This window comes from Lactuca virosa, chromosome 3, assembly GCF_052849685.1.
Source record: "Lactuca virosa cultivar CGN04683 chromosome 3, Lactuca_virosa_CGN04683_v6, whole genome shotgun sequence".
NCBI lineage: Eukaryota > Viridiplantae > Streptophyta > Magnoliopsida > Asterales > Asteraceae > Lactuca > Lactuca virosa.
The window spans coordinates 11,169,005-11,188,222 of NC_136428.1; the positions used below are offsets into that span (position 1 = coordinate 11,169,005).

Below are 19,218 nucleotides of genomic sequence, written 5' to 3' on the forward strand. Positions count from 1 at the left end.
CAAACATAACCATTTCGAGATACAATCACAAGAGCCGATCTACCATCCAAAACTGAGTCCATTCCTTACCGTTGAATTCTTTGATAGATACCCTCGATATATAGATACCCCAAATTCTCATTCCACTGAAAAGAAAAAGAAATCCTGCACATAAACACTCGCGATACCCAACTCGAGATCTCACCTAAAAACCAACCCGATACTTAATCATAACCCGAGATCCACAGATCTATACCTTCATTTCACCCAAGACCTTCTGATTCACGACAACCCCTTACTAGACTGAGATATAACGGTTCCCAAACCAACGTTGGGACTACCAGTCTCGCACCTGGTCCAACCACCAGGTTCCCAAGAGTCCAAATAACAAGGATACCCGGCCTATCAACCCCTCTGCGTCACACACTGACCACCTACTTAATCCTGCAACTCAAGATCCCAAAATCTTGACCCAACGGTCTCCACCAGGTCCCAACTGGATTGTCATAATCATACGGTCCTCGCCCATGGGTCCCACCCAACTATACCACGGAGCGGCCTCGCCCACGGGTACCACCCGTCTAGAGCTACACAGGCCCGAATCCACATCAAACCCTAATGGTCCTCAACCTAAAACAGAGAATCACTCCTCGACAATCCTGGACGACGTTCCCAAGGTACAAACTGATTTCCCCTCTACACTCATGACCACCTCCAACAATTGTCTACTTCATACTGGTGAATTCTACGATTCCATCGTAGTCTTACAACACTACAACCCAACCATGGTTACCACCCATGGCCTATCCACACCCTAACCAACATAACCCCACTCATCCTAAACATAAACCTACATCCAACTGCATTCAATCAGGTGTTTGAATCCTACTTCGAATTCCGAAACCCTCAACCTGTACTCAATCATAAGCCTGTTAGGCATAACAAGGAAGGCGCCGCCCGCGGTTAGAAGTTACCTGAACTGCTACTAACACTGCCACAATACGATTGACCACTCGAGCCGTCTCTCCTCCTGACCAAGATGTGAAACTTGCCCTAGTTCACACCCTTCATGACTTCCTGAAAACCTGATCGATTCTCCCCCACTTGGATTCGAAAATTTTCATTCAAACCTTAAATCCGATGGATTCCTAACCCATCAACCTTACATAGCATGAACCATTTACGACATGCACTAATCGATACTAACGTTCCATTGTTAGCCCAACTCAATAATCGCCTGAATTCCTGAAATCCTGAAGAATACTCTTGAAAACTTAACCAACCCGATAACCCAAATCACTTCCCATGATACCATACCAATTCTTTAAGTTCTTATGCTCGCGACTGAAAACCACAACCCTTGCCATGCACTGATGAACATACACTCTAATTTCCGTCCTCAAGGAATGACTGAACTCTAACTGACTACAACCGATACGGATATGAAACTCCCCTGACATATCCAATGACCAAACAACTTATGCAACTGACACCACTATCTTCCTGCTACTGTTCCTTTCCTAGCAACGATAGAGTTTGAACCCAACAGTTCTTCCATAGACAACAGCCGATCATACCAGAACAGTTGATGAAACCACTAATCCCTGACTTCACTGGAGAACTAACCTGATAACCCTGACCAAAAACCCTCCAAGCGATACCTCTGAATAATCCCAACGAAAACCCGGATCAACAACTGAACATGTTGAAACCCGCTTGACAAGATACGACCCTCTAAGGATTCATTGAAGAGTTCCGACATGCAGAATGGCATATCACAATCCTTGATAATATAACCCCCAAGCAAAATTCCAACACAGAACAAATTCCCGATAACAACCCCGAAGAAAACAGAAAATATCATATCTGCAAAAGCATCAGAAGGAATCCCGACCTCCTCTTCCTTAGTTACCCGGCCATCCAGAGAACATGGTGCAAAACTCACTTCCAATCCCAATTGGCAAGAACTAACAATAGGATCCTCCTTCCTGAAGGATTCTAGGGATCCACAAGCCTTGGACTCCAGATGAGGCCCCAACTGCCATACCACAATACTGGCCCGAAAGGCCCCGAGATGACCATCCAAGAACTCCAAATTCCCTTCCTTGGCTGAACCCAAAACCACGAAAGTCCAATCCAAAACACTGTGAGTAATCTCCAATGAGATGAACTCCCACGACCGTGCATCGATCAGATCAATACCTGCTACTTAGCCAGAACCAAAATATGAACCCCGTTCGTGAGTGATCAACACCACATCGAGATGACACGCAACATATCCGAATATACCCAAGAATCCTTATCCCAAAGGTTTCTTAGATTCTCCAAGACTCTCCCTGATTCGAGTATGGATCATGTACTTTCAGTAGTACGGGCCCAATACTACCTTCCACACCTATCCATACTTTCCTCAATAATCCACCCGAATCCTCTAAGTCACCTTCTCAAATCCATACAACAAACACTCGTGACCCAACATAAAAAAACCCACCAAAGCAATCCCTAGGTTTTCCTAGGTTCCTGACCTCACCCTGCCATCAGCTGCTGAAGAACTCCTCATAATGCGATTTAGCTATTCCATGAATACAATCACATGCAACAAAGCTCAGATAATCCTTCGAGTGACAAACTCATCCTTACAACGGTTAGGACCCAGACAAGATCTACGCAATAGGATCAAATCCATCACTTAGAGATTATTCAACCTTTGTCACATGTGACTTGACATATTCATTTAGTAGCTAACCCCCATCACCTAAGAGTTCCACAAAGCACAAAGCAAGTAGCATTCGTGCAACAAAACTCTAATCCACATACTACAACTCATACTAGGAGCTCCCACTCCCGCTACTGATTGCCTTACGCATACAAATAATACCCAAACCAACATCCCATGCTTCCTAGACTACCAGGCATCACATATCAGACCATCCTATCACTGGCTAATCGAGCTAGCATGCAAGTATACAAGCTCATACAATAGGCATACAAAGGCATCTCTCCTAGCATCCTATCATGCAAAACTGAGCAGATCCTTAGCCCTAACTAGCATGCAATTCACAAATTCATAAATCAAGTCATGTCAGATAACATGTATAGGTAAATTGGGAAAACTTACTTGAGCTCTGCTGATTGCATGCAACACACCCTTTCTTCTTTTAGAAAACTCCTTTCTGAAATATATTTCTTTTTGAAAAACTTTACCAAATCCTCAGTTTGAGTTCAGACACACCCGAGAGTGTGCCCGAATCCCTCAAACTAAGGCTCTGATACCAACTTGCAACGACCCAAATATATTAACATAAAATTTAATTTTTTTGTTTATATAAGAAGTATAATATATTACTTGTTTAAAACCAATACATTACAATCAGAGTATAAATTCCAGAACAGAAGTAAATGCGGAACATAAAGTGTGTGTCATGCAGTCAACCCGAGCTCTTCCTTTTGAAAACCTAAGTACCTGAAACATAAACTAAAAACCGTAAGCACAAATCTTAGTGAGTTCCCCAAAATACCACATACCATACATACATAAAACACATAATGGGCCCCCCGCCCTCCATCGGGCCTCGCCCGGTCTCGAGTCCCACTCGGCCTCGGGCCGCGCCCGACATCGAGCCCCGCTTGGATTACAGATCTGTTATTCTCAGGCCTCGCCTGTCCCTGGGCCTCGCCCAATATACACATACAATATATCACAAAATCATGCTAACACATACAATGATCATAAACACTAGCATATGTTCCAGTCATCGGGCCTCGCCCGACATCAAGCCCCGCCCGGTACACATATAACCATATAACTATATAATCATATAAACATATAACCCTACTAGCACATGCAATAATCACAAAGACTATATCATACCATACAGTCGTCGGGCCCCGCCTGGCATCGGGCCTCCCCCGACAAGCATAAAATCAAGTACTAATAACTAGCATACAATCTACTCATCAGGCCCCGCCTAGTATCGAGCCTTGCCCGGTAAGCATACCATCATACAACACATTCAAGAGTCACGCTGAAATCTAGCATCCTAACATATAAATCATGAGCCGCATTGGTGCCTTCGACCCGCTAAACCCAGTGAGGAGACTCACCTCGCACTGATGATGTCCCGCAGACAATTCTCTAGCGGCTGGCTGACAGATCCCCAAACTGTCAACATCAAACCAACACCCAATTAACAATTGGGTTCCGATACATAACCATACGTCCATACTTGGGGTAAAATGTGTTGGATTAGGTGTCTAAGCCCATAACTATAATTGGTATGTACTTGACCCGAGAGTAGCATGGTCCATTTGGGTTGCCTTCACCAGAGCAATTTGATAGGATGGAATTTTGAGAAGAGGTTATTTATGATTTATTAATATATTATAAGTTCTAATATATTAATATGAAATCATGTTATTTAATTAGTATTGATCAAGAATTAATTTGGAATTAATTTAGTGATCAAAAGAGACTAATTAAATTAATGGGGACTAATCGTGTAAATTAGTTATATATATATTGTTTGGGCTTATGACACATGATGGACTAAGTTTATGAAAAAACCCATAAAGAGTTAGTTCATATGGATCATGGATCATGGATAATAAGCCCAAGGGTATGGATTAGGGTTTGACCATGACTCTTAGAATCCTACAATATATATATATATATATATATATATATATATATATATATATATATATGTCACCCTATAGCTAAAATCAGATATAACATATGTTCTAAGAGTTCATTTGAGCCGATTTTATGCAAGGATATTCTCTCTCAAAAGCCCTCTATTTGTTCATGGTGTTTGTGAACCATTTGAGGCATCACATTTGAGGTGCTAAGTTCTTAAAGGCCAAAACTACAAGCTACAACAAGAGGTAATCTTATAACTCATTTTTATGTTGTTTATGTCATTTGTATGCTAGTTGTAGGCTTCATGCTTTGGAAACAATATTGCATGTATAATTAGAGAAAACATAGATCCAAAGCATTTAGGGTTATATGTGCACCATAGGATGTTGTAGTATACAAAACCCAACGGTGGTATTAGAGCCTAGGATTGTTTTCTATTATATTTGATGTATGACTTATTTTTCAAAGCTGGAAAATTGTTCTGACAGCACCTACTCGACGAGTACATGATTGGACTCGACGAGTAGGTTGTTTTTTTCCTTGAACTCGACGAGTCCATAGTTGGGCTCGACGAGTTGGATGATCAGACAACAGTTTTTCGGGATTTTTGGCCTGTTTTGGATTAGGATTATTACCACAAAATGTTTTAGTTCATAAAATTTGATTTTGTTGGTATTGTAATGATTATACTCATCCAATCAAAAGATAATTGTCAAAATTTCAAGATTTGTATTAGTTTATATCATAGGCTAATTTCTTATAAATTGTTGATATGAATTGTCTTGACTTATGAGTTTAACTAGATCATAGATAAATTATATGATAATTTTTATTTGTTAAAATATTGATCTAAATGTTCTTTAAAGTCCTCCATAACTTGTACTCAAGTTATGGAACATGAAAAGTTTTTCCATAAAAACCACATTAAACTCATAAGTTATGGAAATCAAAGGTTTTTCAAGAGTTACAAAACTTGCCCTCAAGTTTGGGTATTTGAAAAGTCTCAAATTAAGAAACTCTTGTAATTAAAAAGGTGTAACTCTTGGGTTCATTAATTAAAAAAAATTAATTACATAGTTTTTAATTTGGAATTTTTTATATTTAGAACCTTGAAGTATTTGAATAATTCAAATTGCACCTTATGGACTTTATTAAATTAATTAAAGTGTTTAATTAAAAGAGAGGATTAATAAATCCATAAGAACATTGTTTAAGTTTCATTAAATTAAAAGTCTAGTTTGATTAAAAGATTAAACCATCTAGTATTTTAAAAGTTTAAAATACACCCTTATACTATTATAATATTAAAAGTTTAATAATTACATATATATATATATATATATATATATATATATATATATATATATATATATATATATATATGTATGTATAAGACAAGTCAGTCTTACCGTTAGTAGGCCTCATTCACAAAGTCAGTCTATAAGGGGGGGGGGGGGGGAGGGGGGGTATAAGGTTATCGCCTATAAAATGACGGTTTAATGGGTGTCCACTCTCACCCACCGCTTCCTTGACTGGTGGAGGGTCGTTAGCCGAATCGGTAGGATAAGACATTAATTCTCATTAAAAGTATAATGAAAATACCAAGTAACTAAACACTTATAAATTCCCAATATTAATTCTCATTAAGTTGGATTCTTTGGTGTGTGCAGTTTGCAAAAAGGGGTGGAAACAACTTCTCATGGATTTCTTCATTGTCAAATTACGATAGAGGTGTGGTCTCGTGTAGTGAAGTGTTGCGATATTGTATTTCCTATGACAAAATTCATAGTCGAATGGATTTCATGGGTGGATCTCTCCAGATGATCAAATAAAATGAAGAATCAGATTGAGGTGATTATTTTGACTATAGTGTGGGTGTTGTGGAAGTAACGACATTCAATGGTTTTTTATGAGATTCCAACTCGTAATAATTCTATTTTTGATAGTACAATTTTAAATTCATTTTCTTAGTTAAAAATAAAGATTCTAGAATAAATATTAATTATAATGCTTGGATGCAATGCCTCATGTAAAGTTTCGTTTTGATTATTAGTTATATTCAATTGCTAGAACTTGAATATATAAATATATAGGTGTTTAAAAAAATAGCAAGATATCTAACAAAATCTATACTATACTATAATAGAATCATATTTACAAGCTCTACATTGATTTGAAACCCCATATCTTTTCATATTTTTCATTGACTTTTCATTGTCTTTTAATAAATATTATTAATTGATTTAACTTCAAACATGCTATATAAACGTTTACATGTGAATTTAGATTATACATTTCTCCCTTTAGTTATTGGTTTCTTAAAAGGCTTTTTGCCCTAAGTGTCTTTAGATTCTATATTTATCTCTTTAGTTGTTGATTTCTTAAAAGACTTCTTGCCCTAAGTGTTTATGCATTGTGTTTATGAAATGCTGTTAACGTTTTGTGTTCATGTTTTTCTTTGGTTGATTTCATATAATCAAAAATTGTAATGTTTTGAAAGGAAATTTTGATTAATCGTTCAAGCTAAATTCGAAGAAGCATAGTTTATGAAGATCAACCAAAAATAGGTAATGTAAAATGTTGTCTTTAGATTCTATATTTATCTCTTTAGTTATTGATTTCTTAAAAGACTTCTTGCCCTAAGTGTTTATGCACCGTGTTTATGAAATGCTGTTAACGTTTTGTGTTCATGTTTTTCTTTGGTAGATTTCATATAATAAAAAATTGTAATGTTTTGAAAGGAAATTTTGATTAATCGTTCAAGCTAAATTCGAAGAAGCATAGTTTATGAAGATCAACCAAAAATAGGTAATGTAAAACGTTTTTCCATTTACCTCAATCATAATATTTATATATCCATATTGGTTTCTTAAAAGCCTTCTTACCCTAAGAGTTTATGCAATGTGTTTATGAAATGTTGCTAATGTTATATGTTTATGTTTTTTATTTTTTCGATTTCATATAATCAAAATTGTAATGTTTTGGAAGACAATTTTTGATTAAAATTTCAAGCTAAATTCGAAAAAACATAGTTAATAAAAATCAACCTGAAAATAGGTGATGTAAAATGTTTTTTTTTCAATCATATTTCTATATATCTAAAATGAACTTTAAGTTGGATCTATACTTCCTCAAAAAAAATATAGATAACTCAAAGTCATTGCATCCAATCTATATATTTATATATTCAAGTTTATTTAACAATGTTTATTTAAGTTTTATATTATACTTTACAAAATTAAATTGCTAGAGCTTGAATATATAAATATTCAAGTTCTAGCAATTGAATAGAACTAATATCCAAAATTGTATTAACAATGTTTATTTAAGTTTTATATTATAATTTAAAAAATTAATTTTTGTATTTAAAAATTACAATTTTATAAAACTATTGTTTATGTTTGTTTGGTGTTATAGATATAAATGGTGTTTGGATTTATGTTATAACAAAACAAAAATAGTAAATGGTGTTTGGATTTATGAAAGTTGTAAAGGGTGTTTGTATTACTTAAGATAAATAGTTAAAATTAGATAACTAGTTATAACAAAATGAATGGTTGAAGATAATTTTCAGTGAGTTTCAATTATCAAAAATATTAATATTAAGATTATTATTGTTTAAACATTTAATAAATTTTGATTATGTAGATAAATAATTATAGAAAACATTAATATTTGCACACATAATTTACCAACATATATTATGAAAATATGATATGAATTTTAACTATTTTACCATATCGATTTGAAACCTATACAACTCATTAGTTCCCAACAAATTAACTATTGCCACTAATGTAATTTTCATACATTAAACTCATTTGTAATTATAAATAAAGTGCATCTTTTTCAAATTTCACATAAAATACATATTTAAGTTATTGATTTCACATACGTATTGATTTGAAACATATTAACTTTTTAGCTTCCAACTATTTAACAATCATTAATTAGATTTTTAGTACACTAAACTCTTTTATTGACTTGAAACTTATACAACTCATTAACTTCTAACTAATTAATTATTTTTAATTTCATTTTTAGCAGTTAAACTCATTTGTAATTTTAATTTTAATTCCAACTCTTCAAATTCAACATAAAATATATTTTCATTATGTTGGATTAGGTGTTTAAGCCCATAACTATTTTGGTATGTACTTGACCCGATTATGAGCATGGTCCTTTTGGGTTGCCTTCACCATAGCAACTGATAGGATGGATTAAGGAAAAAGAGGATTAATTATGATTTATTAATATATTATGTGAATAATATATTAAAAGAGAAATCATATTGTTTAATTAATATTGATCAAGAATTAATTTAGAATTAATTTTGTGGTCAAAAGAGATTAATTAAATAAAGGGGACTGATACTGTAATTATAAGATAGTTACAAAGTTGGGCTTAAGATCCATAAGGAAACAATTGACGAATTCTATATGAGGGTCCATGTAGAAATCGTCCAAGGGGCCTTCTGGAAGGATCTTTGGGCTGCTTAAGGCCAAAGCAACTGGATTAGGGTTTCCAAGTTGAAAACCCTAGAAGCCTCAACTATATAAGGACCCCTAAGGCTCCCAAAAACGTGGCTAAGCATTCTTAGAAGATCTTGGACGTTTTTGTGCCTCTTCTCTCTCTCTCTCTCTCTCTCTTGTTCATCCTTATTGCTAGTGGTGTTTGTGACTCCATTAGAGGTGCAACACTTGGGGTACTAAGCTTTCTGAAGTCAAGATCAAGAAGGTTTGTGATTGTTATTGCTACATAACAATCAAGGTAAGATCTAAACCCTAATTATATGTTAATTTCGATTATAGTATGCTAGATCTAGGGTTTATGAGCTTTGGATCAATATTTGCATGATAATTAGAGAAAAACCTAGATCCAAAGTATTAGGGTTGCATGTACGCCATAATATTGATGTAATGCTCAAAACCCATCACATTATTAATTTCTTATACCATATTGATTTGAAACTTAAACAACTCTTCAAATTTTAACTAATCAATCATCATTAATTTGATATTAGTATATTAAACTCATTTGTAATTTTAAATTTCATGCTAGCTATTCACTTTCAAAATAAAATATACTTAAAATTTACCGATTTATGTCAAATAAACATGAAAATAGTTCAAAGACTATTTTTAAACATTTACAATAAATATATATATATATATATATATATATATATATATATATATATATATATATATATATATATATATATATATATATATATATATATATATAAATCAAAATGTCAAATTACTTAAAAACTTAACTAAAAACTAGTTTTTTGCAATGATGATATTTTCCAAATTGATAGTTTTTTTTACTTAATTAACTATAACATTATATTAAAAAAAATATAGAACTATATTATGTTATTTAAAAAACAGTGTTGATATTTGAAATGACAATCATGATCGAAAAAATCAAATAACTTATTTCTAAAAATAATATCGGTTTAAAACATGTATTTAGTTTTATTTGCATACAACCTCTCTCTCTCTCTCTCTCTCTCTCTATATATATATATATATATATATATATATATATAGACACACACACACACACGATGATAAGAATATAAAATATCTATCTCAACTAATTAATTGTAATAATAGTTAAATCATAATAACAAATAAAAAATTAGTTTAATTATTTTCATGCATAACCTGCATATAGAGACGAATAAGATGATGTAGTTTTAATATATCTTTATATAATCATATATTTAAAATATTTTATATCTACTTAATAGTAAAATTATTATTTCATAACTCATGAAAAACAAAATACTTTATTAGATTCTATGTAACACACGAGTATTCTCCTAGTCTACTCATAACATCATGATATTCACAAGTTTCATACAAACCCTAAACCCTAATTCCATGAAATTTTATCAAAATTTAAATCAAAGTCAAAGGAAAGTGTTATTACACCTTCAATATGCCATCAATTTTTTTTTGAAACTCATCGAATTCATGTAAGTTTGATTTATATATATGTGTAGTATCACACCTAAGGTTCTATAGAAATTGTAGAAGGGAAATTGGGGTGAAAATGAAGGCAAAATCACGTTTTCTCGTCTTAAATTCGCAGAAACCCGTTTGGTTCGGGTTTGACCCAACATCTGTTTTGACAACCAAACATTTAAAAATTGGGAAAATGACGCAACGACTCTATTATGTATTACGACTTTGCCCATTAAGTTCCTAAATTTTTTTCGTGCCTTTTAAGGGAAGAAAGTGGTTTTTGTCGGGTCAATTTGGCCACTTTGGACAAAATGAAGGGGTAACCCGATTACCCCTTTGCCACATAGACCTTGACATCACTCTTGGTTCATATGACCCCTCTCTTTCTCTCTTGATGGAAGCATAGTCTACATACAATTTATAAGTTACGATTTCAAGAGGTAGTGGGAAGTGGATTTCGCGTATTTATCATCTATTTCTTGTGTGTTTCGATCATTTGTGTTCAGTTGCAGTCGAATGCGAACGATGCTGCTGTAATGCTGGCTATGAAATCGAATCTCAGTCCACCCGAATCACTCGATTGGTCCGATCCCAATCCGTTTGAATGGAAGCAATTCAGTGCTCAAGTTACAACCGGGTCACTAGGATCTACACCGGTTTCTGAATCAAAATGGTTTGTAAAACAATAGTGAACCAAAAAACAAGACCCATCTTCATCTCCATCAAATATTGCTATTTTTCTACCAATCATTAGGGTTCTTGAGACCTAGCCAGAAATATAAAGGAAGGGTTCGATGAGATTTGTAAAATCTGTTCACAGGGGTTCGTATTTATCCACCATCGACTTTGTTCGATGAGATTTATAAATATAGCAGCCGACAACTGAAGGAAAAGGTTCCTCAACCACTTGTATACGAGCTTCAAGGGCAAGGTTCAGCTTCTGCAATTTTCTGGTGAAGAGCTTATCAAGTAAAAGTGCTTCAGGTAGATTAGAAGAGCAATCTCCGGTGATATCTTCGATGACAGTACACACAAAAGAAAAGGATGAAGGTTTTGCATTAATGTTTAGATCCAAAAAGGAAAATTTTTCAAAACCTCTGCTCCAACTCCGACTGCAAGCTCTTCTTATGTGGTTGTGCAACGTGATTATTTCAGGAATACTTCACAGGAAACATAAATTGAAATCCATGAATCAATTTAGTTTCAGATATTAATACCTAAATCCCCAAAAAAAAGTTAAGGAAACATGAATTTAATTTATTTTTTTAACTAACTAAAAGCCACCCATGTCTATTAACCGGCTAAAAAAAGTTAAAGGGACTAAATGAACAGGTCACTAAACACTTTGTTCCTTTAAAAGACATGGAAAAAACTTTAGGGACTGAATGAGCAAAATTGAAGTACATAATAGGGCCATTATGTCATTTTCTCTTTAAAAATTCATAGCTTTTTTGCTCGAACCTCCGTTTTCGATGAGGTTTTCGCCTGCATGTTCATAACAAAATTATCTACACTCCTTGGTATAATTATTCCAGAAAACTCTTCCTAAAAATGACAATTTTTATTTATTTAGGTACCATACTTTATACATATATAGTCGTAGAGAACTAGACCTTATTTTTTTGACTTCTACCTACTCTACCACCTTATATTAACTTATTTAAAGTGTTCCAACCATAGGCGGATCCATAAGGTGATACCCCTCAAAAAAAAATTTAGTAGTGTTAATTTTTTCGGAAAAATTCGTTTTATGTTGCGGTTTTATATCGGAAAAAAAATTGGGCTACCCTAAAAAATTTCAGGTTATTTCTAAATGGACCAAAATACAAACTAGCCCAATTGGTCCTAAAATTTTAAGCCCACGCCAATTAATTTATTGAAACAAAGAGGTATTAAGCCCAATAGTCTAATGAAAAAAAGGACGTAATCACATAAATGGATTATTGGATCGACACTTCGTTCGTCAGTCGACTTCTTCTCAATTGCCGACTTCAAAATCGCAAATCGTCTTCTGCCCTTGCGGCCTTGCTGCGATCGTGGACATCAGACTCGGACATCAAGCACTCTTAATTTCCAAATTCCGAGCACCTCCTCTGCTCCTCGAATATTCCATCACAATGAAACAAGTTAGTATAACCAAAATACTCATCCCTATTATGTATTTAGGTTAATTCAAATCCAAATTTTTTGTTATTATGTTTGAAAAATTAGAAATTAACAATTAACTTTGTTAATTTAGGGACTTAGGGATAATACTTAATGATTATTTGTTGTTGAAACTTGAAATCAAGTTATTGTTGATATATTTTTATTGTAGATTGCTATTTGTTCATTTGTTGGTTAAACTTGGAATCAAGATTATAGTTGATATATCTTTATAATTGATAATTTGACTATTACTAGGTTGTTATTTGTTGAATGTTGTTGAAACTTGAAATCAAGTTTATAGTTTATATATTTTGATTGTAGGTTGCTATTAAAACTTTTTTCAAAAGACATTTAGATGTTAGAGACAACAATGGTGAAGGAACTTCCAAAAAAAATAGGGCTAATGAAAGTAATCAAGTTCCACAAACTAATCAACCAATACCAAAACCACAAGAAACACAATCTAATGAACCTACTCAAGTTCCACAAACTAATCAACCAATGCCAAAACCAAAAGTGACATAATCTTTTGATTTGAATGATCTTCCTTCGGACCCGGGAGATAGGCCAAAGATTACATCTTATAATCCTAATCAAAGGGATGAAATAAGGATGTCATATTTGATTAAAGGGCATTGTCAACCAAATGGGCATAGTTTTGAATATACATTATTTAGTAATAAGCCAATATGTTTTGTTGTGCAATGGTTTACTGATTTTCCATGGTTAGAGTATAACATAAAAAATAAGAAGGAATATTGTTTTTGTTGCTATTTGTGTGGAGATATGGTAGGGGAACATGGTGGAAGAGATGCATTTATAACCGAAGGCTTTGACAATTGGAGTAAAAAAGGGTCATTCCGGAAACATATGGGTAATATTCAAAGTTATCACCATAAGGCCCAAGAAAAGTGTGATTTGATATTGAGAAGAAACCAATCTATTGGTGAAGTCTTGCATAAGCAAACAGAACTTGAGAAAAGTAATTATGAAATTCGATTACGTGCTATAATCCGTAGTTGTAGATTTTATTGAAAAATGCATTACCATTTCGTGGACATGATGAGACGGAAAAGTCTAATAATAAAGGACTTTTCATTGAAGTATTATATTTGATTAGAGAAGATAATGAGAAGATTTTTAAAGTTACTTTAGAAAATGCTCCAAAAAATGAAAGTTGACTTCTCCCACGATTCATAAAGATATTGTCGATTGCTTTTCAAAAGAGATAATCAAGTCTATTTGTGATGAAATTGGTAAATATGTGTTTGCTATTTTAGTTGATGAGTCTAGTGATGTTTCCAAAAAAGAACAAATGGCTATAGTTTTGAGATATGTTGATAGACTTGGGATTGTAAAGGAAAGATTTATTGGAGTTGTTGACGTGTTGGATACATCTTCTTTGACTCTTAAAGCCGCCATTCACACTGTATTTTCCAACAATAACTTGAGTATGGCTCATGTGAGAAATCATAAAATATTTATTCCTTTAAATTTTAATACGATATTAGTTTTATTTTTATTTGTTATAGTTTATTATTATTATTTTTTTTAAATATATAGGTGAGGGGACAAGGTTATGATGGAGTAAGTAATAGGAGTGGTGCATTCAACGGTTTGAAATTTTTGATTTTAAATGAAAACAGTTCTGCACATTATATACATTGTTTAGTACACCAACTTCAATTAGTGGTTGTGGCGGTTGCAAAGAAACATGATGTCGTTGATGAATTCTTTGAACAACTAGCTTTGGTGGTTACTGTCGTTTGTGGGTCTTGTAAGAGAAAAGATATGATACGAGAGATGCAAAAAGAAAGAGTGGCAACTGAAATTGGTATTGGTGAAACAGAATCAGGAAGAGGGTTGAATCAAGAGATTTCTCTTGTTCGAGCTGGAGATACTAGATGGGGTTCACATTTTAGAACAATTGTAAGTTTGGTGAATTTGTTTGCAGAAGTTGTTGCGGTACTTAAATATGTCAAAGAGGAGGGGTCTACTTTATCTAACCGTAATCACGCAAAGGGTATTTTTTCATATTTCAAGACACTTGATTTCATGTTTCTTTTACGTTTGATGTTGGAAATTCTATGCCTCACAGATACCTTGTCAAAGCATCTTCAAAAAAAGATCAAAATATTTTGGAAGCGACTTCGTTAGTAAAAGGGACAAAGAAAGCATTGCTAGTTTTTAGAAAAGATGAGTTTCCACAAATTTGGAAGAAGGTATGTGCTTTTTGTGAAAAACATAGTATTGGAATTGTGGACATGTCGGAATATTATGTTACCCCACGCAAGTGTAGGACCAATATGACTAATCAACATCATTTTGAAGTTGTGATTTTTAACACAATTTTAGATATGCAAATTCAAGAATTCGGGGATAGATTTAGTGAAGTTGGCACGGAGTTGATGGAGAACATGGCGGCATTGAGTCCTTGTGACTCATTTTCTAGTTTCGATAAATCAAAGTTGTTAAAGCTAAGTGAGATATACAAAAACGATTTTGACGATTCAGAAAGTGCGCAACTTAATGGACAACTTGATATCTATTATCACTCTTTGCTCCATGATGAGAGATTTTTCAACTTGAAGAGAATTGCAAACCTCTCTCGTTTGTTGGTGGAAATCAGGAAGCACTTCTCTTTTCCTTTGGTTAATAGATTATTAAAACTAGCTTTGGTTTTGCCCGTCGCTACCGCAACCGTTGAACGGTTTTTTTCTGCAATGAAGTTCTTGAAGACCGATTTGCGTAATAGAATATGTGACGATTTTATGAATGGTGCTTTGATTTGTAGTGTAGAAAAGGAAGCACTAGAGAATGTTAAGACTGAAACTGTAATTACTCGCTTTCGTAAAATGAAAGATCGAAGATGTGAACTTTAAAATGTAATTTTATTATGGAAGTTGAACTTGATATCTAATGAAATTGCGGTTTTTTTTTTTCTTATTGTATATAACACAATTTTTTTTTTCGAAATACCCATTTAGTTTGATCATAACTCCGCCACTAGTACAACCTTTACTTCCCTATTCAAACCATTTAAACAAGTTTTGGGCTCCTTTACCCCGTTAAGCGCTATACCTTAACTATGATTGTAAGTATTTAAACAAAACTAATACTAAACATGTAATATATCATTTGTAAGTTATTTAAGTTGATATAAAAATATGTATGTTACAAAGATTGCTTTTATTTATAGAGTAAGTTATAAAATTTGGTTCTCATGGTATTTCAAAAAGTGCGGTTTGAGTTCATATTTTTCTTCGTTCCTATGGTTAGTCAAAAATTGGATTTTTCATGCAAACTTGGTCCATGTAGTATACCAAAATGTACAATTTTGGTCCTTTTTTTTAATACCACTGTTAACTTGATGATCAAAATCTGCATTTTTTTGATGATCAAAATCTATACTTTTTGGGACACCACAGAGACCAAATCTGACATAAAAGTTTTAATTTGGACTCACTATGCAAATACAAAAAATGAATTCAAACTGCATTTTTTAGTTACCAACATAAACCAATTTTACAATTTACTTAAATTTATATGAATAAGAAAGATGATTATTTAACTTTAGTTTGATGTAATTTTTACCGAAAACCCATAAATGACAAAATACCCCTAGTTTATTTCATGTCATTAAAATATGAAAATATAAACGTTTATGTTAAATTGAAAAAACCAAACTTAAAGAAAATCTAACCTGAAAAGGTAAACATCATTCCCTACCCAACCAAATCTATTTGTATATTCCAACCCTGGTTACATACTGTATCATAAAAAATATTATACTCTAATTTTAAAAACTACTCTCTTAAAGCCGTCAAAGAAAATATAATATTTTCTTATTTGTTTGTGATCGATATCTTTTTTAATCTTATTAAATAGCATTTTAGACATTGGTCCATATTTTAATACTTTTATAGTTTCATTAACTTTGTACCAAGCCAAACATGTGAAAGCTATGTTATTCCAAAATGATTCAACTCTTACTGTCTTACTTATGTGTAAAATAGTTTCTAAAAAAAAAACTCTACATATTTAACCTCATGGGCATGGCAACATTTTCAAGATCAGCTAAAGTCATTAAGGGATAACGAAGATAATCGCTTACTTCGATATTAGGCCCAAAACGACACAATTGAAGGCCCAATCCAAGATTCAGCTACTAAACTGCTAAAACCTAAAGCCATGATAATTCATAAACCTTCTCCAATCTCCATCATCAATTCATCATATCATCATCATCATCATCATTACATAATATACGACTCATCAACCAATCAGCTTCAAAATATCAAAAGTCAAAACGTTGACCGTGTTACAACTTACACCAGAGGCCTGTTTTCTTCGAGATCGGCACTCTTTTGTTCCTTGAGGTGTAATTTCACATTCGTATGCAGCCGTTGAACATTATGATTTGGCAACATCTTCAAGATCACACCCATGACTATCAGTAGTAGCCCTGAACCGTGTTGTTCGGTTAATGGTTTTGTAAAAATCATATAAGATAATAATAAAGTCACCGCCTTTCTTGCAGTCGTAACCTGTAAATATATTGTTTGATCATTAATTATTATATATCATCACATCGATCAATCATTTTTGTTATGATCGAAAACGGAGTTACAATCACCATAGCAGTTGTAGCAGCCCCAAAAAGAGCAACGAGTGATAGAACAGATACTTGACCCACAAAAGTGGCCACAGCTTCAAACACTAAGATCCCATATACATAAGGATGCTGTAAATTCAACAACAAATAATCAAAAAGATCCAACTTTTTAATGGTTAATTTAATCTTGCGTGTTTTATGAAGTAACAAGGACTTACTTCATAGCATGAATTCCATGCTTTGAAAACTTCTCCCGTTAAGACCATTGGTGGAACTAGGAAAGGCAACCCAACTATGGTTGAGCAGAATAACATTTCCACCTGATAGATACGAAAGAACATGAAAAGATCAAAACCCATTATATAAATAAGATAGTTAAATATATGAGCTCTAAAAATTTTCTACAGAAAAGAAGAATTCCCATGATCAATCTTGAAGTTAAAAAGACGACTTATCACTTATACATTAATTAGTTATAATTACCTGTGAAGTCTTTGGGTTAATGGTAAAGATTGCTTCTTGCAAATTACCCAGAAAGGAATCCATGATTAAAGACACACAAACCATGACAACACCAATGACGCTAAAATTAGGAGAAGAATTGGCATCGGCTAAAGTGAAGAGTATCAAACCAACAACTAAAAGAACAGCAGAAAGATATTCATGTGGTGGGTACTTCCTTTTCAAGCCAGGAATGAAGGCACCCATTATCATAACAGGTAGCACCTATAATTAACACCAACATATAGAAATTAAACCCTAATTATTAAAATGAACACTACAAAATGATCATATAATTAATAACTTGAATGCATAGAATGTTGGAGTAATCCGAATGTATGAAGGGTAGTTTAGTCACTTATTGTTTTCTTTTAGGATAGAGTCAAAGACACGTGGGTGCAGGTGGCATAAACCCAGGAATGAGTTGTTATCTTTTCCTATTTTGTTGGTCAGTTTAGCTATTTAACTAGGTAGGAGTCGTATCTTTCTATGGGTGTATTTCTTGAAGGTTTTCTCAGATAATAAAGAGGTTATGGTTATGAATTCTTGTATCTTCTTTTGCTCTTTTCCCAGTTACATTACGCAGCAGAAGAGCTGCACTAGTCTCTCTTGTTTCTGAGTTGTGTATGCAGGGGGTTGAACCCAACATAGAACATAGATAGAACACTGAAGATACCTTTGTGGATTTGAACATGAGTTGTGCAGGATAATTGAGGAAAGCCAAAGACCCTTTTGTCAATCCTTGAGAACCCATAAGAACAGCTGAGAGCTTAACATATGTTTTCCATGGATTCACCATTTGTTTAGGGGTGAAACCTTGAATGTATATGAGTATCAAGTAGATAAAGCTTTGCACGAACGTGAAATACCATCCATAGCTGAAAATTTAGGAAAGAAAACCCATAATTTTTTGTCTTTTGGTCATAAAAGAGACACAATCTCATTAATATACCTGAATTTAAGCCTATTATATACGTACTCCTGCAATACAAAAAGACAGGCTTATCAGTTAGTAATATATCCTATCATGTATTCTGTAGGAAATCAAGAAGTGGCACACATTCATATACAAGGTAGATTAATCCATAAGTGTATATATAAATGAATATTGATGAAGTCAACCTCACAAATGCCATTAACCAGGTACCCAAAGAAGAACCCAGAAGAGCAAATGAGAAATTGTTGCCATTTTGGTCTATCTGTAAGAGAAATCCTCAACAAAGATCTTGATTTTTCTTCTCCTTTCATCTCCGAGGAAATCTATTAAGCACATAAACTGCAAAACAATGATAAAAAGAAGAGAACCAATGTCAAGTTTCTGAGAAAATTTGGTTCTCTATATTCCTTCATTAATTCCA

At 33.4% G+C, this 19,218-nt stretch overlaps 1 protein-coding gene across 1 annotated transcript; it reads right to left on the bottom strand.

Moving 5' to 3' along the window:
- Window positions 1-16,956: 16,956 nt before the first annotated feature.
- LOC145162207 (UDP-galactose/UDP-glucose transporter 4-like) lies at window positions 16,957-19,218 on the bottom strand. The gene is made up of 7 exons (XM_079081418.1): window positions 18,983-19,218; window positions 18,813-18,841; window positions 18,537-18,738; window positions 17,843-18,085; window positions 17,578-17,679; window positions 17,381-17,488; window positions 16,957-17,291 (listed from the first exon to the last, which is right to left on the bottom strand). Exons 1-7 carry the CDS (start codon window positions 19,106-19,108, stop codon window positions 17,073-17,075), a joined length of 1,029 nt encoding a protein of 342 aa, XP_078937544.1. The 5' UTR covers window positions 19,109-19,218; the 3' UTR covers window positions 16,957-17,072.

What these genes read in the sequence shown, in the direction of transcription:
- LOC145162207 (XM_079081418.1), bottom strand. Translation starts at nt 19,108, where the DNA reads ATGAAAGGAGAAGAAAAATCAAGATCTTTGTTGAGGATTTCTCTTACA. An exon ending in TGGTTAATGGCATTTGTGAG is followed by an intron (nt 18,842 to 18,982) that starts GTTGACTTCATC and finishes TTTGTATTGCAG; the next exon opens with GAGTACGTATATAATAGGCT. An exon ending in TTAACCCAAAGACTTCACAG is followed by an intron (nt 17,680 to 17,842) that starts GTAATTATAACT and finishes CGTATCTATCAG; the next exon opens with GTGGAAATGTTATTCTGCTC.